This window comes from Taurulus bubalis (assembly GCF_910589615.1).
Source record: "Taurulus bubalis genome assembly, chromosome: 17".
In the NCBI taxonomy this organism is placed as follows: domain Eukaryota; kingdom Metazoa; phylum Chordata; class Actinopteri; order Perciformes; family Cottidae; genus Taurulus; species Taurulus bubalis.
In genome coordinates, this window is record NC_136605.1 from 9,316,688 (window position 1) to 9,332,839 (window position 16,152).

General features: G+C 41.6%; 2 protein-coding genes across 2 annotated transcripts; both read left to right on the top strand.

Annotated features, from left to right (window-relative positions):
* The first annotated feature begins 2,313 nt into the window (after positions 1-2,313).
* stard3 (StAR related lipid transfer domain containing 3) lies at positions 2,314-9,017 on the top strand. Its single transcript, XM_079233385.1, has 15 exons — positions 2,314-2,366; positions 3,239-3,479; positions 3,569-3,646; positions 3,975-4,052; positions 4,165-4,218; positions 4,560-4,677; positions 4,771-4,872; positions 5,028-5,083; positions 5,161-5,253; positions 6,489-6,551; positions 7,289-7,384; positions 7,476-7,555; positions 7,687-7,791; positions 7,896-7,989; positions 8,593-9,017. Exons 2-15 carry the CDS (start codon positions 3,267-3,269, stop codon positions 8,713-8,715), a joined length of 1,353 nt encoding a protein of 450 aa, XP_079089511.1. The 5' UTR covers positions 2,314-2,366; positions 3,239-3,266; the 3' UTR covers positions 8,716-9,017.
* A 3,363-nt stretch (positions 9,018-12,380) lies between these two features.
* Positions 12,381-14,287, top strand: LOC306749449 (melanoregulin; the record flags this gene model as incomplete). The annotated part of the gene is made up of 5 exons (XM_079232744.1): positions 12,381-12,469; positions 12,703-12,865; positions 13,331-13,421; positions 13,506-13,669; positions 14,080-14,287. 5 exons carry the CDS (start codon positions 12,381-12,383, stop codon positions 14,263-14,265), a joined length of 693 nt encoding a protein of 230 aa, XP_079088870.1. The 3' UTR covers positions 14,266-14,287.
* Between the last annotated feature and the right edge of the window lie 1,865 nt (positions 14,288-16,152).

A 16,152-nucleotide genomic window follows, 5' to 3' on the forward strand; every position in this document is an offset into this window, starting at 1 on the left:
GATGTATAAGAAGGTTTCCAGTTGTGACACAGGATGAATAAACCTCCCTGTTTGTATCCTCTGGGCTGCAGTTTGTATATAAAAACTGTGAATCTTTGATCCCTGACCGGCCCAAATAGTGAGATGACTGGAAGCGACTATATGAACTCTAATGCTTAGTCTGTCTTTATTTTTATTTCATTTTTCTCTATTCTCTTGTTTCTCAATGTAATGTGGTTGTTTTAAAGTGTGCAACAATATGATATCAAAATAAAACGTTTTTCCTTTTCTCCTTTAAGCTGATCCGAAATTAAGAAACTACGACTTTTTATTCATACGTCTGCTGCACACATCGTCCTCCATAAAACACAAACACTGAAACTGCTCTGGTGCTGTTTATTAAGACATAAACTAGCTCTATTCCTACTGTAAAAACCCAACTGTTTATTTTACATTTAACAAAAAATAAAATATATATTTATATATATATAGGAAGATATGTTGTGTGACTTTATCACACTCGGTCACTTGGTTTTTAACTTAAGTTCATTCTCATGCCAAATCAGTGTTAAAAATATAAATTTCCAGTGCAAAATAACCAGAAAGTAGTTAATAACTCTACCCTCTACAGAGGAAGATAAACTCATATGTATTAGTTAGGTCTGTTAGGTCTAAAGATGTCATCAAAATATGTGTTTAACCACGAAAATATTCTTCTTCTTTCTTTATCTTAATGCACATACAGTATATATAGTCACTATTGTATTCTACTAAATTAAATCAACCCCTATAAAACTTCAAACTCGTTCAAAAGCTTTCAAAAGGACCTATACAATAACTCAAAGTAGGCCAATGATTATAGTTTTGAGGTTCACAGGTGATATATAATACAACATTATATTTACAATATGATACATCTGGCTAAGAACTTGTTTTAGGCTTCTTCTTTTTAAAACAAAATTCCATATTCTTTTTTTTACGAAGGCGGAAGTACAAGACAGGGTACTATCTTGCATTTCTTGACAGCGTGAGTGTTGGTCCTGTCTTGTGATGTTTGGCGTGTTGCTTTGAGGTATTGATACGTCCAACTTGCTTCGGTAGTTCGCCTTTCAAACGACGATAGTGTTTCGAGTTGTCTTTTTGGAGCGTAACATTTCCCTTAAAACCGTGCATACCGTTATCTACAACTGTATGTTTTGAAAGCTTTATTTTGAATGTCCTCACCGGAAGCTGTGTCTTTTATTTTTTATGTCTTTGCGTGTCCTAAAACCTGCGTTCTCTCGACTGACCAGCAGGGGGCGTCTCCTCCGGATGCAAAAAGAAGTCCTATAGTTTGGAATTCTATGAGAGAATAAACCTACTTCTAGTGACTGACTCAAAAATAATAAAATATTTTAAATTGTTTCCGGCGTTCGTTATATATACAACGCTATCTGCTTGGATGCTAGTTGTAGTGTAGACAATTCGGTCGAGACTATGTTGACTTATTTACTTAGAATTATTCACTGCCCTCCAGTGGTCACAGTAGGGAACTGCAATACATACATACGTCAAATATACGTTAGTGCAGGAATACTTACATTTCCAGTGCATATTTTCAGAGTAAGTAACCAATCTGAATCGATTGCAAAGAAACAAAAAATGTACTTTATTTGACAGATTAAAATGTTTTCTACTGGTTACTGTTGAAGAGAACCGTCCGTGTTCCAGCCTTCAATCCACAATTGAATAATGTGTTTGTCTGCCCTCTAGCGGTCGCATCGAGTAGCTACAGCTTTATTTGCATCAAGCTAGACGTAATAATATGGTACTACTTCCGGTTAGACATTCAAAAATAAAACTTGCAATCGCCACGTAGTTATGGACTGTATCCACCAGAGGGCAGTGTGTACTCACGATTAAAACTACAGGCTCAAAGGCAGATGTAACATGAAATCTTCTTCTTCGCTATATTCGTAGGACCACATTAAATGCAATATCACCAACACAGGCTGTATATGGGTATACAACGTAATAATCTTTAAATGACAACTGACACAATACTATACACATGTATGCAATGTAATGTACTTAATATGTTGATAACCACTGACTGGTGTGCTGTTCACGTGGTTTCTCCTACACACACACTAAGATTTGCTGCTTTTTAGGCAATATATCGATTTTTTAAATGGTGACTTTAAATGGTGACTTTTCTGTTGCTTTTTTTAAATTATTTTATTTTCCCAAATTACGTTTGGCGCAGACGGACGTAGTTCTGCACGTGATTGAATTTTCTTTGGCGTGTTGAAACGAAGGACGTGTTCATCTTGGGCCACATTTACTCTCTGTAAGGTCAGCCCGGAAGACTGGTATCGCGAGGCGATGATGATGATGCGCTAAATCAAGTAAGTTTAATGCTTTCAATTTAGCTTTTCGTTAAATAATTAAATGCGTGCTTGCGTTGACGTCATTCCCTTGTTTCATAGTTACACTTTCTGTAGCTGTTCACTTGTTTACTTCTCGGTGTAACTTGCTTGAAAGGAACGTAAGTTAGCCGGTGTGACGTGAAGCTAATCGTCACAGCTAACATCTTGGACCAGTTAGCTATTATTCGTTTGATCAGTGTTTGTTTACAACAGTGAACCAGCGGTCCTGGTTATTGTGGTCTGTCTGTGTCGTTTTACTGGGAAACGCCGGCTGACAGCAGTGAGTTAGCTTGTTAGCTCGTCAGACAGACACTGAAGTACAGACAGTTGTTTGTTTATTCAACAGAAGAGAGAGGAGGAAGAGTGTTTGTGTCTGAAACAGCATGCAATTCATGATGCTTGTTAGCTTTAAGTTCATCGTGGAGAAATAGTTCAAGAGTCAAAAAGACTTGTACTGTGCTGCTCTATATAGAGATAATTAAACTAACAATGACACCTTGAGCTGTTTATTTTAACCACATCTGTCAAGATGATGTAGCGGCAAACAGAATAGAAGTTTTACATCAAAATGTATTTAAAATCAGCTTCAAAATGAAAACAAACCCAACATTTTCATGACGATGTTGCTCTGATGAAGATGATATAAGTGTTTTGAGCAATCCTCAAACGTGTCACGTGTTATTGTTTAGCACACAATGGAAATGAAGAAGTAACTGAGTAACTACTATTATACTCTGCTTTTAAGGGGATTTTTCATCCATATCTGGTGAACAATGTATGAGTAATAACCCTTTTTCTTGCACATTCTCCACATTTTCTGGTGAATACAAAATAACTTTCTCCCTCTTTAGCAGCGGGAGTTTCCTGTCTCACGGCAGGATGCCAGGTGTAGACTACGGGGAGCTCGGGGGCAGCCTCCATGCCATCGCCTCCCTGAACGCGTCCTACTCCACGTCGATGTCCCTCCCTTCCCCGTACCTGTTCGTGCCACCCGCAGAGCGCAAGGCCATCTCTGACGTCCGACGCACCTTCTGTCTCTTCGTGACGTTCGACCTGCTCTTCATCTCCCTTCTGTGGATTATTGAGCTGAACGTGAGTTCTCGTTTGGGCTCGACAGACGACAGGTGTTCGACACACAGCAGTGATGACTCTGACGTGGACTCTGCTCTGTTTTCCTGCAGATCTCCAGCTCAATCTGGGACAGCTTGAAAACTGAGGTTGTCCTTTATAACTACAAGTCTTCCTTCTTTGACATCTTTGTAAGTGGGTCAATCCAAGTCTGTGTACATTTCAGTTAGTTTCAATGTAGAACAGTGGCATTGTGTTGGTGTTTAATCCTGATAATGTGTCGAAAGATTGACCTCTCAATGTCATTAATGAGCAGATACTCATTTTAAACCTGCTCTTGTAGCGTCATAGGCTAATGTTGTTGTATAGCCTGATTTATAGTATCTGAATGAGGTTACATGTCTGCATTTATTGACATGAGAGGAGCGAACGTTAACATAAGTCAACATGCTTGAACCACACAATGCAAAGTGCCGGAGGTCATTTGACTTTTCTGTTCCTTCATCTTCCTCGTCTCAGCTGCTCGCCTTGTTTCGTTTCCTGTGTCTACAAGTGGGCTACGCTGTATTTCGGTTGAAGCACTGGTGGGTTATTGCTGTAAGTGAGACCAGCCACAGTGAACCACACACCAGTGAAGCAATGTCATACGTTTTATCAGCAGGTCTGGACATGAATTACAACACAAATGTAAATGTTCCTTCCTCCTCAGGTTACCACTCTAGTGACCAGCGTCTTCCTCGTTGTTAAGGTCATCGTATCTACTGTGAGTGTCCCCCTCCAGATACAATGGTGTGTGTGTGTGTGTGTGTGTGTGTGTGTGTGTGTGTGTGTGTGTGTGTGCGTGTGTGCGTGTGTGCGGGGGTGTGGTGCGAGCAAATCCGTCAAAACCACAAAGGCCGTTTCACTTCTGCTTATATGCCAGTAATAAATGCTGTCTGTCTGGACGATGAGCTGCTTTATGACTTTATTGGTTTATGTCGCACAGAGTATCAACGGCCTTTTTAAAGCACTCTCACCTTTTTTATATCCATCAATTGGAAGTAAACCAACATTAAATTCAACTACCACTTCCTTCTATATGACATGGTTTCTGTCGCCTCGCAGCTCCTTTCCCAGAATGCCTTTGGCTATGTGATACCCATCACTTCGTTCGTGGTGGCCTGGCTGGAGACCTGGTTCCTTGACTTCAAGGTGCTCACTCAGGAGGCCGATGATGAGAGAGGTGAGAGACAGATTCCTGACGAGTTTGAGCACGACGCCACAAACATATGTTTCTCTTTTTTTTTTTTAAACAATTGTTCTCCTTCGCCATCAGCCTACCTGGCAGCGGTGCACGCAGCCTGTGAACGAGCCCCGATGATCTACCCCCGTGCTGTTTCAGACGGACAGTTTTACTCTCCGCCTGAATCCATCGCAGGTGATGTTTGCTCGTCTCCATCGATCGGTTCTTGTTAGACCCGACTCGAGCACAGACTCTGCAATGCCCTCAGTGGGTTCCTTCTTTACAATATCTTTGGAACAGTTCTCATTCGAGCCTCAATTTGACTTTTGGCTCCGAACTTGTGCCTGCAGGCTCGGAAGAGGATCTGGATGAGGAGGGTCTTGGACGCAGAGCTGTCACTGCACAGGTACCTGCATCAGTCTGATGGGTTGTGCTACTTCTCACCGGATCATGGTGATCATCTCTTTCCTCCTCTCGTTGCAGGAGAAGGAGTACGTGAGTCAGGGTCGGGAGGCCATGTCGGTGGTCGAGCAGATCCTGGCCCAAGAGGACAACTGGAAGTTTGAAAAAAACAATGTGAGTGTTTTAGTTGGCTTCAGCAAGTGTGACTTTCCAATAGAGAAGTGGCTCCTCTTCCCCTTTTGGTTTGGGTCACACACACAACTACACAACTACACAACCACGGTGCTAAATGATGTGCTGCTTTGTCTATTCATCCAGTGGAGACAAAGTGTCAGACTCCCAAAGAGTTCAAGCCACCAAAATCCCAAACATAAGTGGTTTGATTACAATTTCATAGTATTTACATAGTCGTCCACCTAATGTCCTGTTTTGTATGTATCTTGGTTCCAAAAAAAAAACTTATATATATATATATATATATATATATAATTTTAGGGGTTCCGTTTCAAGATTGCTGTTTGAGGTCATATGTTCACGCTAGGGTTGGTAATGTGTTTTAGAAACATTTGATGTTCTATTTGTTGATTACATTACGTCAAACTCAAAATCTCATGATTTTATCTTCCTTTTTTTTGGGCCAATAAGTATAAGCACTCTGCAAAGAAATATTTTAACGTCTGTCTATTCTTGATGAGAAGGGACTCCTTCTTGGTTCACAATCTACACCAGACGAGGTGATTTTTTGAGGCGACGAATCAGACTTCTAAGCAGAATCAAGATTAATATCAGGACAAAAAAACAAAGCACTCTGTCTCAGGGCTGTGATACGTCTGTTCAATCATTTTTATCTGTGCCGACTGATTTGATTTAGCAACTTTTGAATCTAGTGCTGTATTGGAAAACAGTTGGAAACACTGGGCTTGTTATACGAGTGGATAGTTTCTCAAATCTAGCATCCTCGATCAGCTATACTATATATTTAAAATGTACGTTATAAATCCTTATCGATCCAGTTTTAAGTAGCGTGTTTGGAGAGAAATAGTCAAAGATGTACATTCAGAGTACTAAAACTATAACTTACAGACAGTTGTATCATACATATTTGTGATGTAGTTAATTCACTATTTTGTATACAGTGTTTAATTATAAGAAAGCAGATGGAAGATTCAGTGAGTTATTTGGGAGACTGAACCCCATATTTTAGCAACTCAGAAGGAGATACACATTTCAAACTCTCACCACACCACATTGGTCACTGCAGGACTGGGTTCAGGTCATTTCTTGTTCAACTCTCATTTCTTTTTATGAATTTGGAATTGTGAAATTGGAAAAAAGGGTGATCTATATTCTGCCCCAGAAAAAATATTTTACTAGCATCACGATACTAACCGTATTTTGTTTCATGTCAGGATATGGGAGACTCGGTCTACTCTCTGGAGATCCCCTTCCATGGAAAGACTTTCATTCTGAAGGTACATCAGCACTTTGTGTCTCCATTGTGAAGATGTGTCCAAATGAATCATATTTAGAGCATCAATACTGTACTTGTATGGCAGTGAAGCGCTCACAGTCCTGTCTCTGCCATAACTGTATCAGGTGCACTTTGTAGCTCATGGGCACGCTTGTACTCGCACATCCTCTAGAGGGCAGAGTGATGCAATAATCGAGGCTGCTGATATTAAAGAAACTCCCTGGTGCTTCAAGAGATCCTGGGAAAGTGTTCCTTTAGCGTGGTTAATTTCCTAGAGAGGAATTCAGAGTAAGAATGCTATTTACAACATGTTCATTAGCTGAGGGGTATTCAAGTGGTTCTGTTTTCCCACGGCTAAACCACTGTAACTTGTGATGTTATTATTGTAAATGATAAACAACACAGCTTGATATTAATTTTACTCGTAGACACACATCTGCTGTGTTAAAATGACCTGTGTGTTGATTCTGGGTCTTTATTTTTATTTTCTGGAACAGTGTGTTGATTCTAAAAATGTTCCTCAGAGATAGAAACTCTGAAGACTACACAGACTGTCCTCTTTGGTAAACGTAGCCAACAGCAGCTAGCTAGTTAGCTCAGAAAGGCTGCGGGCGTGTGACTCCCACTGTCATAACAAGTGGCATTATACAATAAAAGTGTAACTGGGGCAAAATCCCTCTGTAAAATAAGTTAGAGGGAGCATTTAGAAACCTTAAGTGTATTCTTGTTTTTGCTCAGGCCTTCATGCAGTGTCCTGCTGAGCTGGTGTATCAGGAGGTGATCCTGCAACCAGAGAAGATGGTCCAGTGGAACAGAACTATCTCTGGCTGCCAGGTGACAACTTTGACGTGTTTTTACTCGTCTTTCTGAATATCTTTCTTTGTATTGTGCCGAAGTCTGACGGTGCTTTCTGCCTTCTCCTCAGATCCTCCAGAGGGTTGACGACAACACTCTGGTGTCATATGACGTCTCATCTGGAGCAGCAGGAGGAGTCGTGTCTGCGAGGTACATCAGCACCGCAGGCTCCAAGCTGTGGCTGTTTCTTATCTGTCCTATCTATTCTGGCTTGTTATCTGGTTCTCATGCATATCTGAAACAAAGGGAATTGATTGACCGATTGATTTTTCGTTCTTTAGGGACTTTGTTAATGTTCGGCGAGTGGAGCGCAAACGAGACTGCTACCTGTCTGCTGGCATGGCAACCGACCACGACACCAAACCTCCAATCGGTCGTTACGTCAGGTCAGACCATGACCAGCGTATTGATTTAGACAAAAGTGCAGTTGTGTTAGTTTAATTTCTTTAACTCCTCTTTCTGCTGCTCGGCCTTGTGTTGTCGGCCTCAGGGGAGAGAACGGTCCCGGAGGCTTTGTGGTCCTCAAATCCAGCAGCAACCCGTCCGTCTGCACCTTCATCTGGGTCCTGAACACAGATTTGAAGGTGAGAAGATGCAGTCAGTCTGCCACTTTCTGTCATTCGAGGCACGATGAGATCACTTCTGCCTTGAAGATTAGTATATTTAGAAAAAAGGTTGTTGTTCACAAAATAGTGACCGTATGCAGTCATGTTTTAAACCCCCTATTTGCTCTCATCTCAATTAGTAAGTACAGAAGAATCTAATAACAGAATTATATCAAAGACAAGTATGGACACTTGAATTATAGCGCACACTGAGACAAATGCATCTTTGAGCTGCTGAACAGCTGATGTGAATGTGACTGAGCAAACGGAAATTTTGACCTGACAATAATTGAAGTATGGAATGCGACGCAAAGTCAATGGACATAAGTTCTACAAAGCCATTCATGCTCATCAGTCACAGAGTTGCATTTTAAAACCTGTTATTTACAGAATAGAAATCTGGTATCTATTTGAAATCTAGAAATTTATCAAAGATATAATTGTCAAATGGGTGTGTAGAAACACTGATTTATGCCGCTAACGTGGCTAAAAAGTACACCAAATAAACAAAAAGGCATCAAATTATATTCAAAAAATGTGACCGAAGTAAATAATTAACATTCACATTTTGTGTCTCGTCAGGGCCGACTGCCTCGCTACCTCATCCATCAGAGTCTGGCGGCCACCATGTTTGAATTCATGTCTCATTTACGCCAACGCATCACTGAGCTGCGGCCCTCCCTCCGCTCCCACCAGCACACTTAAAACAGGAGAGACGTCTCACTGTGGAGAGGTGTCACGACCGTTTTCTTCAAGTGGACCCTAAAAACGGGCGTAGCGGTACCCTCGGCTGAAGGGATGTGCCACCGTGACTTCTAATCACAGGAGGCGGGAAACATGTGAACACACATTTCAGTCACAAGGGAAGAATAGGTTTTTCAGATTTCAAAGACAAAAATTCAGTTTTTTTGTTTTTCAGCCGTGATCACGTACATATTGTGTGGCCCTGTAATAGTTTTGCCGTGTCCCTCGCTGTGCAGAGAGAACTGTGTTAGCTGAGCCTGCCAAGTCATCTTGTGGCTGGGTGGACATTTCAGAAACAAGAAGACCTGACTGAGGATGTCATTTCTCACTGTTTTGGTATCAGTTGTTCCAAAAGAATTGCTGCGATGGCATGAAGCAGCTATCGCTCTGAGACGTATCTTACTGCACACATTGTTAGCCATTGATTTGCTGCTTTTGTTTATTGTTGAGATTATTTTGTATGTTTTTACTACACCATCTTATTAGGTTTCTCCGGTGCACCGGCCCTATAACAAATCCACACATCACTGCCATATTTACTAAGTAGACACACTTTATTCTTCTTTACTCCACTGTGATTGATGGGGAAAGAAGTCACCTGCAGTCTAATGAGCATTAGACCAGGTAGCTGTTACTTAATCTGTGTTGCAAATGAATTATCAAACTCATGAAGACGACTGAAGATGATGGTGTTCATTATTTAGGTTGCCGTGTACTTTGTTGTCTTTGGTGCTGATGACCTTCAGTGGCCTTATGGTAAAATAGATGCCTCTTTATTTGTCATCAAAAGTTATTCATATACTGATATGATTTACATTGACTCAGGCCGTTTTTTTTTTATCCTGAATACGTTTTTTCGACCATTTCTTACATCATGCAGCATGATGTTGTTTTTAGACAATTAGAAATGCCGCTTCTCTCTTAAGAGTTGGCTTTGTTTCAAAGTCTGTACCTCCCAGAAAATCAAGATGTATCATTACATCTGCCAAGGAGGTTGTGTTTTCTGTTCGGTTTGTTTGTCATCAGGATTACAGAATTGACATGAAACTCGGTGGAAGGGTAGCATACGCCAAGGATGAATCCAGTACTTCTTGGAGCGGATGCGAATCACAGGGCAGACGCACATTATTTCTCACATTCAACATTGCAACAAGAATCACGCTCCAAGTGCCCTTCCTGTTGCAAATGTTTTAAACTGGCAGAAGACTGAGGTCTGGCTGTTGGTTCAAACTACTAAGAGTTGAGCTAAAGAGCGTGACGAAACAACTCTGTTGAACTGTTCACACGCTGAAGGAGCATAACTATGTGTGTAATTGTGAGGTTGTGACTATGACGTGGTCATTCACCACATCACAATCACAACATGGCTTTGAGGCATTTTACTTTGAAAGCCCAGGTATTTGGGAATGCTGTGATCACAGTCTGATTAGTATTCTTGATTATGAAGTCCAAAACAAGTGGCTATTGAGGTTTAACTGGATAACCTTTGAGGATTATTTTTAGCTACATACTGTACTGAGATAATTTAAAATGAAAGAAATTTGATGCCTTATTCACAGTAACATTACATGTCAGCCTTTTCTCTTTTTTTGCATTTATTTTATACTGTTAAATCCATACATAATACCTTCACATTACACTGTATGTATATGACACCTGCATAGAGTACCTGTTTTCTTTGATCCTATTTTTTTATAATACTTTAAATCTATCTATGGATCGTTCATCACACATGTTAATTTAAATCCATCACAGGAATACTGACCAACTGTTTTTTAGTCTTAACCAGTGTCTTATTTCTAATAAAATATATGAACTCATGGCCGTGTTCCAACTTCCAAACTTCATTTAACTTGCAGACAAACCAATTTGTTAATATAGAACTCTTTCTTTATTTATTTGTATGAATATGAGCGATGAGATTATTTAATTGTTCCCCAATTGTGACTGAATTAAAGCAGGTGATACAGAATGTCTTACTTACAAATGAAGGGAACTCTGAAATCACACCTCGATCTCAAAGTTGAAAATCTTTATTGATATCTTCATTGTGTAATTCGTCAAACAAAGTGCCGCAAGAACGGTCAATGAAAGCTAAAATGATCAACCCATCAAGAGCTGGATTCTAAATCACACCGAAAATCTAAGTGAATGTCAAATTGTCACTCCATCGTTCCTGTATGCACTCCAGCTCCTGGACAGTATGTAGCGCTACTTGGCGGCGTTGGGTGCTACGATACAAAACGTCCCATAGGTTCTGAACTGGATTGAGGTCTGGGGAAGGTGAAGGCCAGTACAATGGCTTCCATCGTCCAGTGACTGCCTATACACAGTAAGGCCACATGAGGCTGGGCATTGTCCTGCACCAGGAGGAGCCCAGGACTGTTCGCACAAGCATAAAGTCTGACAATGGGGCTGATAACGTCATACCTAACCGCAGTCAAGGCGTTGGCTAGCACGTGGAGGTTATGCATCCCCAGACCATCACTGACCCACCGCCAAACCAATGACGTCACAGTCAGCATAACGTTGGCCTCGGCGTCTCCAGACTCTTTCATGTCTGTCACATGTGCTCATTGTGAACCTGCTCTCCTCTGTGAAGAGACCGAGACGCTAATGGAAAATTCTGATGTTCTCTAGGAAATGCCAATTGAGCTGCACGGTGCTGGGCTGTGAGCTCAGTCTCACTAGACATGAGGACGTCATCATTCCATCCTTACGCAGTCTGTTTCTGACAGTTTGGTCAGAAACATGAGCACGAGGAGCACGCTGGGGTCCTTTTGTGTGGCTCTGGCCCTGCTCCTCCTGTCCCTCCTCGCACAAATGGGCAGATGCCGGCCCCGCTGCTGGGTTGTTGCACGCTCTTGAGACTGTGCTGGGAGACACAGCAATACAGAATAAATACAAATAAAATAATACTAAACAATCTTTAAATCAATTAAGCCATCGTATATTGGATGCAGAGTGTGTAATCAGAGCTACTGTTGAAGAGGACACGTGTTGTCCTTGAGGCGAAACACAATGCTAAAGACACGATGTGGAGCAGCTCACATGATTATGTTGTGACTGTCTTCTGAGGCTGTGGGTCTGTAAATATGTTTTTTTTTTTTTTTTTGATCAATCCAGCGAGTGTCTCACTGGTCTCATTGTTCTCCATGTAAGGCTGAAGAGAAGCACCGGTCCTAGGGCTGCCATCTGCCTGATTGTCTCTAACCGGACTCTTGCTTATGATCTGAAGGGCAAACCTCTGCTGGATGTGGAGCCGTGGCCGGGCCCTGGACGTGGGAAGATGAAAATTAGGTAGAGTTTGGGGATCAGTGACGTTTGTTTTTGTAACTTTTTAGAACTGCTGCTCTTTCTTTGGGCATTTTTACCAAACCCTCTTCTTCTGAGAATCAAATCAGATTAATAATATTCATTCTCGTGGACCGCATGTTGTGACAGCTTTGCCAAATCTTTTTTTAAACAAAGTTGTTTTGGAGTTTATGCATATCACTCACCACTGGAATCAGCTTGACTATCGCTTGAAGAACAAAGGAAGTTGTTCTGCCATTTTAAAGAACTGAAACAAAGATTTACGCCTGGATTATCAACCGTTGTGAACATCTACTCCCCACTGACTCTCGATGGGTTCAGTCTTTAAGAAGCTCTGCTGCTGCTGCTGCTGCGCTGGGGACAGCGACGACGATGATGATGAAAAGCAGCCTTTATTACCGTAAGAAGACATTAGACAGGCCAGAAACAAAGAAGTGCTTAACCACATACCATTTAATGCATGAGTAATGTTATCATACACATATCAGTTAGACTTCTCACCTGGGGAATAGATAAGAAAATCACCCAGAAATGCATTTTATAGTTTCAATAAGTGATTGTCAAGTGTATCACAACTGATTATATATGTGTGGAAGTGTGATAACTGTGCTTGTGTATTGGCTGACCACACAGCCAGGATCCGTTGGAGTATTTTAACCAGGAAGTCCGGAAGCGCCGTGATGAGGAGACCAACCTGTGGAGTGAGCCAGGCGACCGGAGCCACTCTGAGAGACCAGACGACCGGGTCCTTTTTGGCCTGCTGCAGGCCAGGACCAAGACCCGCATGGGATCCACGGTATGTGAGGGAAGATGTAGACAGAATAACTAAAGATATATATATATATATATATATATATATATATATATATATATATATATATATATATATATATATATATATATATATATATATATATATATATATATATATATATATAATAGCTAAAGCTTCTTTCACTTATGTTCAGCTGAAGATGAAAAAAGAAACCATTAACAACTTGCACCATAGTGAAAAATAACTCCAAGGGACTCCAACTGGTGCAAAACAATTCTAAAATCTATTCATATATGGTGGATAAGAGTCAAATGAGTGCAAACAACAGCAATCTAAAGCTAAGTCATCTAAAGCTGTGAATAATCATTATGATCAGTTATTCAAACCAGATTTGGGGCAGTAGTACAATGGTGAGCCTGTCCTATGAGAGAAATTACACCAAAAAAGAAATTGTTTTGTTAAAAGCTTTGTCCTCTTCTTGTTTAGGGTTATCGCCGACTAAGTGTTGACATTGAGGCCATGAGAGATACCCGTCGAGAAGTCAGAGAGAAATGGAAGATAATCCTGGAGAACTTGGGTAATGCTGGACAGAGGAGGACTGTGACAGATATTTGCTTCTTCATACAGAGTAACCAGAAATGGCTTCTTTTTTTTCTTTCAGGTTTCATGGCAGAGGCAGACTCACTGCTGAATGTGTCTGCTGGAGCCTCACATGACCGTATGCGCAATGCCCCGGCAGCACGTGACATGCTGCATACGCTCCACAGTGAGACGTCCCTCTTTTACAGCAGAGAGCCACCTCCAGAAAGATATCTGCTAATCCTGGTGAACTTTGAACTCATACCAATCTCTCACTGTGAGTTGGAGCATAGGTTTAAAAAAATAAAAAAAGCATCCTGGGTGGTCCCTGCGCTCCAGGCCACAATGAGGAGTCCTTTCCTTAACATCAGTTATGTCAAGTAGGTCTATGTGCAACTAACTTAAGTATCCCAAAATCTATTGAGTTGTGTATCTGTCAGGGCATTATCTTATCTTATCTGCCTTATTAATGTAGTCTGATTATCTTTGTGCAGTCGATTCTACCAGTGGTTCAGATCCCAGCCACCGGAGGACATAGGTTGACATAGGTTGACATACTGTGGTGCAGTAGAGGACACTGCCACTTTAACACCCATATTGCATCGATAAGCACATTCAGTTTAACTGCAACCACTTCTTCCTCTCCCTCCTCATAGGATCGTCTCCTGTATCTAGATGTAGCTGAAGATTTTTTGGCAAAGGCAAAGCGCTTCTATCCTCCAAAGGAGGATTCTGACGAGGATGTGCCGGGCCTTGCCATAAACCTGCCACTGCTGATGGCCCGGGTGGAGGCCATGAACGGAAGAGCCACTGAAGAAGATGAGAGCGAGAGAGACGATTGAAACTTGAGCGACAGACCTGAAGACCGACTGGCTGCAATAGGAACAGACAAGAGACAGGGGGCAGTACTTATCTACCCTGGAGACCTGGATGACATAAATGCATAGCTCTTTATTCTAGTGTCTGTTGCTGCTTCTTGGAAGCTTTAGGCTGAACAATTTATTTGTTCTACCCCAACTACTCAGCTTGAGTCCTATTCTGTTTTCTCTGGTCAAAATCTAAAAGGGCTTTGCAGATCTTCTGGTAAATGTGGTGTACACCACATAAATGTATCAATTTCTTAGCCTTTTCATTGTTCAGCTGTTGCAAAACCTTCAGGGTGTTCTTTTGAGTAAAGACTCTGTATGTTTTGTCCTATGATTATCAGCACTTATATTATTTAATCACAGTATAATCCAGTATGTCAGATTTTTCTTCACAAGAATGTGTGTTTCTATAAATGATACTTTTAACTTGTTGAAGTCTGCTTTATAGTCCGGCTTCAAACATTTCGGAAAATAGCAGATGGAAAAACAAGGTAGTTAGTACAGTATGCTGAACTCTTAAAATTGGTGGTGGATGTGACTGAATGACTTTTAGGTGAAGCGTGAGGATGTTTTTTCCCCTCCAGGAATTTACTGAAAATGTGAAAGATTTCTAATCTCATTTGGAAGTTTGGGTATTTGTTCTGTTGTCCAGTGAATGATGAAATAAAGTTCTAAAGCCTGTTGAGTGTCACGTTATGATGGATTTCCTGGGCTCTACAAGCTTCCATAAAAAAATTGCATAACTATCTGCAATCCGAGCAGTGATTCCACGGAAACTGTGGCATGAGAGCAACATTCTTTTGCAGTGGAAACAAGGGGGGTCTTCAGTCTGGTCTTATGTGCCCTCATGTGACATGTCATCAGCGCATGGCTTACAGTCTGATCAACAGAGATACCTTGAATCCTGGCCTGGTGCTGCCTGTACGGCATCTGAGCGTCCCGCTGGGACCAGACCGGGTTGCAAGTTGGAGTTGATGTTGTTGATGCTGTGGTTATGTAAGAGAGACACTGCTGCGAGCAACTTGCTGGCACACTGTCTGTCTGTGTGTGTGTGTGTGTGTGTGTGTGTGTGTGTGTGTGTGTGTGTCTCTCTCTCTCTCTCTCTCTCTCTCTCTCTCTCTCTCTCTCTCTCTCTCTCTCTATGTGTCTCTCTGTGTCTCTCTCCCTCTCTCCCGACTCTGAGTTTTCAGTATGAAGCACAAGTGTCAAGTTGAAGATTGTGTGCAGGAAACAATAAAACGTTCACTTTGGCCTCAGGTCCTTGTAACTGCTGAGCTGTTTAGGCCTCTTTATTCTCTCAAATGTATTCTTCCGTCACAAAATAAATGTGACTTACTCAAACTTGCACTTCCACAACATTTTGCCCTATTTACCACCTCCTGACAGGGCTGGGCTTCATTGCCCTCCTCCTCCTCCTCCTCTTCCTCCCCGCTCTCTCCCACTCCCCATCTCTGTCTTGGAGACATCTCATTTAAATGTCACTTCCCAGCAGCTGAGGCAATGCTGTTATGCAACACAAAGTTCTTCTCAGCCCGGCGTGGCCTGGTGCGATTAGAGTGAGGGATGAGGACAAACAAACCCTCCACGCCCCTGGCTTCATTAGCATAGTATGACTCACCCAAAAACAGCAAGGGGGTGCAGCCATTTGATGTCCTCTTGCAGTTTTAGCAGGTGAATACTTAAATTCTAACAAAAACACTGTGTACTATCTACTCAAGTTTACTATCTTAACATTGAGGGACCTTGTATAGTGACTTAGGTTTCATTCCATGGTTGCCATGGTGTCAAAACATGACCGAAGGCATGGCCACAAGGATGCCGACGGTGCTCTTGCTCTTTCCCCTCTCTGACACTGAGCAATAA

Excerpts from the sequence above, each read along its gene's own strand:
- stard3 (XM_079233385.1), top strand. The coding sequence starts at position 3,267 with ATGCCAGGTGTAGACTACGGGGAGCTCGGGGGCAGCCTCCATGCCATC. Across the intron at positions 3,647-3,974 it reads CTTCCTTCTTTGACATCTTT|CTGCTCGCCTTGTTTCGTTT; the intron begins GTAAGTGGGTCA and ends TCCTCGTCTCAG. Across the intron at positions 6,552-7,288 it reads GAAAGACTTTCATTCTGAAG|GCCTTCATGCAGTGTCCTGC; the intron begins GTACATCAGCAC and ends GTTTTTGCTCAG.